At 48.5% G+C, this 6,486-nt stretch overlaps 1 protein-coding gene across 1 annotated transcript; it reads left to right on the top strand.

Moving 5' to 3' along the window:
* Positions 1-183: 183 nt before the first annotated feature.
* LOC119456070 (uncharacterized protein K02A2.6-like) lies at positions 184-4,859 on the top strand. The gene has a single exon (XM_049669136.1). The coding sequence runs from the start codon at positions 512-514 to the stop codon at positions 4,460-4,462; it is 3,951 nt and encodes a 1,316-aa protein (XP_049525093.1). The 5' UTR covers positions 184-511; the 3' UTR covers positions 4,463-4,859.
* Positions 4,860-6,486: the final 1,627 nt, after the last annotated feature.

Below are 6,486 nucleotides of genomic sequence, written 5' to 3'. Positions count from 1 at the left end.
GTTCTTGCTGCAACACAACTGCGTTAATCGGGTTCGACTGGATAGCCTTCCTATAGATGTGAATGCAACTGTTTCAGACTATCCAAAAAACTAAGCAATTAGTGTGCAGGATTCATTTCTGCATTTTCAGGTTGCTCTGAATACCTTTCATTGATCAGAACGAGGGTTAAGTAGCCTGAAAGCTTTGTCATAGCAAGTGTTGTAAAGTGACGTCAGTCACAATCAAACTGCCTCGCAAGCGCTGGCGGCGCGTGCGGTTTCTTCTACTATCGTTTCCCTTGCCCTCCCTTCCCCCTTTCATTTTCGTATATATACGTTCCCTGGCGGAAGCAATAAACATTCATGTTCCAACCTTCCAACTGAGTGCTGTCGTATTCGGCATACACGGCACGTGTGCCGCAACTATGCAACAGTGGCAACGAGGCCAGGTAGAACCCTCGAAGTGAAGGATGAAGTAAGCCAGGCAGTCAAGTTGGAAACAAGGGAAACAGCGGCCGCGAGTATACCGACCATGGCTCTTCACCAGCTGCCAGAGTACGACGACCAGTGTGACTGGAAGGCCTACATCACGAAGGCAGAAGCTTATTTCGAGGCAACTGGCGTCAGTGACTCGGGAAAGAAGAGGGCGTTGCTGGTAGCTGCATTAAGTACGCGCACCGTGCAAGTGCTCGCAGGACAGGTTGCACCGAGGAAGCCTAACTCGCTGACGTACGAGGAAGCAGTCAAAGTTTTGGATGACTACTTCGACCCCAAGCGTCATGAGATAACGGAGAGCTTCCGGTTCTTCAATCGCTGCCAGTTGGAAGGTGAGCCCATTCAACAGTTCATCGTTGAAATTCGCCGAATTGCGGATGGCTGTAATTTCGGTGACATGTTAGATCGGATGCTTCGCGACAGGATCGTTTGTGGAGTCAGGTCAAACGCTTTGCAGAAGCAGCTACTAGCGAAAACGGAGTTAACGTTGAGGGAGGCCGAAGCAATTGCCATATCGGCAGAAGCAGCTGAAAAGGATACAAAGCAGATGTCTGCCGACCTTGTTCCCTTGCTCAAGGTTCATGCAGGCCAAGCGCATGCTGATGAGTCGGTGTTAGAATGTGGGCGTTGCGGAAGCAAGAAACACAACAGGAACGCTTGCGGCTGGGCGAAAGCTAGGTGTTACCGCTGCCGTGGATACGGCCATCTGGCCAAGATGTGCCAAAGCGACGTGCGAAAAGGACGCTTAAAGGCACGTTCACAATGCAGACAAGGAGAAGCTTTCGCAGTAACAGCGGATGTAAAAAGGGAAAAAGTAGACGATGACGATGCGCACATTTGGACATTAACCGCGCCATCGAAAGGTCAGCTGTCACCTCCTATTCGTCGTACTTTCACATGGTGTGGCATTGACGTACCCATGATTGTGGACACCGGTTCACCCGTCAGTGTCGTGTCCAGAGAGCTGTTTGAGAAAAACCGTGAACAGTGGCCGCCATTAACACCCGCATGCATCAAACTGTCCTGTTATCTTGGAGAGCTGCCAGTATTGGGGAAATTGAGTATGCCGGTGTTCTACAACGACAAGGAGGTCAAGAGTTCTTTGATAGTCCTGAACTGTTCAGGTCCGAGCCTCTGCGGACGAGATTTGATTGCCAAGTTCAGCGATGCAGGATCCTCGGTACTCAACGTATCAGTGCAACAAGGTCCTGGTCCAGGAAGCAGCCGTACCCCAACCATGGATGCTGTCCTGTCAGAGTTCCAAGACGTCTTCAGCACCGAGCTGGGTCTAATCGACGGGCACCCTGTCCATTTGAAGCTCAAGGAAGGAGCCACGCCGAAGTTTTGTAAGGCCCGTTCCCTTCCGTTTGCTATACGCGACAAAGTTTCAAAAGAAATTGATAGGCTCGTAAAGCTTGGAATACTGTCACCTGTAACGTACGCCGAGTGGGCTACCCCCATTGTGCCTGTCATGAAGAAAGACGGCACGGTTAGAATCTGTGTCGATTTCAAGGTAACATTGAATCCCGTCTGTGAACTGGAGCAGTACCCGTTGCCAGTCATTGATGACATTTTCGCATGCCTGAACGGGGGGGACTGCTTCAGTACGCTGGATTTACGAGACGCCTATAACCAGGTTCCCCTCGACGAGGACACAAGGAAGTTGTGCGTAATTAATACACACCGTGGTTTGTTCTGTTACAACCGACTGCCGTTCGGCATAGCTTCTGCGCCTGCTATTTTTCAGCGGAAGATAGATACAGTTCTGCAGGGTTTGACAGGTGTTCAAGCTTACCTCGACGACGTTTTGGTATCGGAAAAGCATGGCAGCGCCGGCAAGTTACGAGAAGTACTGCAGCGTTTTCGTGAGCACGGAGTGAAGCTCAGACTTGAGAAATGTAGCTTTCGTCAAGAGGCAGTGACGTATCTGGGTCATAAAATCGATCGTGAAGGTCTGCATCCAATCGAGAAGCATGTTGAAGCAATCGCGCAAGCCCCCAACCCCCAAAATGTTCAGCAGCTGCGGTCGTTTCTGGGCATGATTACGTTTTATTCGAAGTTCGTGCCTAACATGTCTTCCTTACTTGCACCGCTGTACAAGTTATTGGAGAACAACACGCGTTGGTTCTGGGGACATGCGCAAGAAACAGCATTTAGTGATGCAAAACAATGCCTTCGGGAAGCGGCAGTGCTGGCTCACTATGATCCCGAGAAACCCCTCAAGCTAGAGTGTGACGCCTCACAGGACGGAATAGGTGCCGTGCTTTTCCATACATTCGGAAAGACCAATAAACCCGTTGGTTTCCGTTCTAGAACGTTAACCAGGGCTGAGAAGAACTACTCTCAGCTTGAGAGAGAAGCCCTTGCTCTTGTATTTGGAGTGTCCAAATTCCGTGATTATCTCATAGGCCGAGAATTCGTGTTGGTCACCGACCACCAGCCGCTCCTGGGCCTGCTGAAGGCGGACCGACCAACTCCTGCATTGGCAGCCGCTAGAATACAGCGCTGGGCACTGTACCTGGGCGGATTCCGCTATCAGCTTCAATACTGTCCTGGTAAGCAACTCCTCAACGCTGACGCTCTTAGTAGACTGCCGCAACGTACATCTGAGCCGAAACTACCAGAAGGAGATCCACCAGACTATCTGCTAGCCTTGGCTGGGTTCGACGAGGGAACTGTGTCGGTTGAGGAGCTAAGGCAGTTGACTGCAGATGACCCTTCTCTGAGTCAAGTTATGCGATTCACTAAGAACGGTTGGCCCTCCTGCGCAAAAAGCCTCAACACGAATATCGCACCATTTTTTGACAAGAAATTGGAGCTGTCTTTGGCTCACGGGTTGTTGTACTGGGGCCGTCGAGTAGTTGTTCCGACGAAGGCGCGACGTCGCGTCTTATACCTTTTGCATGAGACGCACCAAGGATCGTCCGCTATGAAGGCGGTCGCCAGATCGTCATTCTGGTGGCCAGGTTTAGATCACGACATAGAAAGAGTGGCAGCATCATGTCAGAACTGTGTTCAAAACCTGCCCATGCCGGCTACAGCAACGCCAAAGAGCTGGCCCGTTACTGATGAAAAATGGGCAAGGGTTCATATCGATTTTGCTGGTCCTATTTCAGGGAACATGATACTCGTTATCGTGGATGCATACAGCAAGTGGATTGAAGCTGTGCCACTCCGACAAGCCAACGCTTCGTGCACTATCAACTGCCTGCGCGCTATCTTCTGCAGATTTGGCGTGCCGCGAACCATCGTCTCGGATAATGGAGCGCAGTTTACCGGTGACGAGTTCGCTACTTTTGTCAGGAAGAACAACATAACGCATCTGCGCACAGCCGTATATCACCCCCAGTCAAACGGTCTAGCAGAAAGGGCAGTCAGAACAATTAAGGACGGCCTCAAGAAGATTGGTGAGGGGCGGTTGGATGATAAGCTGAACAGACTGCTTTTCAACTACAGGAGGACACCTAACCACTCAGGAAAATCACCGTCAGAGCTGCTCTTCGGATATCAAATTCGATCCCGGTTAGATACATGTTTTCCTCCTGTACACGCAGGGCCAGCCAACGAACCAGACGATTGGCAACTGTCATCACCTGAAGCTGACGTGTACGCCCGCAACTTCGGAACGGGAGAAAAATGGACGCCAGGAATTGTACAGTCCAAAATAGGTTCTCGGATGGTTGCCATACGAACGCCGGCCGGATCAGTACGACGACATGTTGACCAGGTGCGGAAGCGGGAAAATTCGCCGCCACCGCTTGGTACAGATCAAGAAGCGGGAAATCAAGCATCAAGAACAGGTACTCCTAGTGACTACCCACAATCGCCGAGACCGTCAGCTGAACAAGGGGGCATACCCGAACCAGACCATGAAATCCAACCGGAACTCGCAGCGAGCAACGCTGCCACGGATGAACCCGACAGCCCACCCCAAGCTTTGCGGCGCTCTACACGTCAAAGAAAACCAGTACAGCGACTCCAGTATTAAGGGAAGAGAGATGTTGTAAAGTGACGTCAGTCACAATCAAACTGCCTCGCAAGCGCTGGCGGCGCGTGCGGGGCAGATGCAACTTTTTAGAAGGTTCTTTAGGATATTCTATAACCTTGTTGATAATGAAATAAATCCTGATCTATATCATATAGCAAGCACTTTGTTAAACAATAATCATTATTTGTCCGAAATAAGAACAGAATGGCTTCACTGAGCAATGAGTTTTGCCAGCACACTCCCAGTTCGGCGATTTTTGTGCACCATTTATGCAGCCATAGTGGCACTGCAGACTAGCTACAAACTAAGCAAGCCAAATACCATGCTTGCATAACTATCATTGCCATACTGTGTGAAACACTACTGCCAAGAAACCTTGTAGTTCCATATTTCCAAGTTAAATATTTTACGAAGCATTAAAGGAATAGTAAAGAGAAAAATAACTTGATATGTATTGCAATTTACCATTACACAACATAAACAAAAAGGTCACTGTTACAGGAGGATGTTTGCTAAGCTAGAAAAGGGGTAAGAACGAAAGACAACAGGCAACACTGCCTTGAAGCTTCCCACACCAGCTCACTGTTATACCATGAATTTTTATCTGCTAGAATTTTTCATCGATATGATAGACTACACTGTGTTCTAAAGGGGCCAAAGGCTGAACTTAGCAAGTTTCAAGAACATTTACTGTGCCATCAATGGTGTAAACAGGAAAAAATACCTTAAAATCGGCTGTCACAATGACGTAGCAGTGCTAGGGTATTGGCACGAAATTTAAAAAAATGGAAGCTTTACTTTCATTTTCTCTGTTAGTAATCAACCTGTTACAGTGAAACTAATGAAAATAGTTTTGAAAGAATAGTTTATCTGTCTTAACTGATTTAGTGTTTCTCCTTAGTGCCCCTTTAAAGGGCCATTCAGCAGGTTTGGCCATTTTAAACAGACAAGTGCAGTGTATAAAATGCATGCCGACGATCATGTCTGCAAAGTATTACACCGTTGCGCACTGTGAAAACAGCTGAAATTTCAAATCAAACACTGTGCACCCTTCTTCTCAAGAGCTCCCGCTCCCAGCCGGAAAGTCGAGGTCAGAAGCACAAAAGCGCCTACGTAATTCGCATTGCTGAAACGTTAACTCACCATGACAGAGGACTTCGAGAATTACTGAAGGCTACAGCAGTTATCTGTTTGATCTGTTGCTTCACTAGATGGTTTAAAGTTATGAGAAATAATAAACCTTACAAACCGAATGTCTCCGAGTCTCTCTTTTACTTCGTGTTCTAGCAAGAGGGACATACTTCCGCTTCGGTGGTTTGTTTCCAAGTCGTACATTTGCGCGCACAGGAAACGAACCTATTTGCGATTTTCTACCGGGTTCCAGCGTGTGATCGTGCTCTTTGATCCGCTTGCGTCTGCTCCAGCACTCGCGTGACACTGACTTATCATACCGATAGTCAAGGGTTCTCGTGCACAGCGTGCAAAACTGTGTGCTGCGCGAAACGGGACAAACGCAACAACTTGCATGCACGATAGTCATTGGAAGTGCGCCGTGCAACAAAAATGCAAGAGGAAAAAAAAAAAAGAGAGAGAGGAAGGAAGGTGAGGCCCTCAGAGGAGTACTGACACAAAAATTTTCTATCTTGTTTTTTCTGCTGTAATAAGTAACTAATGACCCAGTAATCACGGCGTGAAACTTCATTTTATTCAGAGCGCGACAGGTAATTATTTGGAGTCTTCTTTGCAGCGACCAGTCCAAGTTTCGGTTTCACAGAGCAAAGAGCAATGAGATGGGAGAAGAGGGATTGTAAACACAGTGAGCACGTGATTGCACAAAACTGTGACGTGTTCAAGCCAGCGCGCTCGCAGGCGAGCGAGTTTCGTGTTGCTAGTTCATCTGCTACACCTGCACGAGCTTTGCGATTTCGTTGCCGTCCTCGTTTTCGTCGTCCAGCGGCGACTATTTCCTCCAGGCAGGAGTCGCCACCGTATTAGACGTGGCCAACCACTTTTGATTCAACCAC

The sequence above is a fragment of the Dermacentor silvarum genome, chromosome 6, assembly GCF_013339745.2.
Source record: "Dermacentor silvarum isolate Dsil-2018 chromosome 6, BIME_Dsil_1.4, whole genome shotgun sequence".
In the NCBI taxonomy this organism is placed as follows: Eukaryota; Metazoa; Arthropoda; class Arachnida; order Ixodida; family Ixodidae; genus Dermacentor; species Dermacentor silvarum.
The sequence above is the reverse complement of the archived record's forward strand: the minus strand, read 5'-3'. Positions and strand labels throughout refer to the sequence as shown.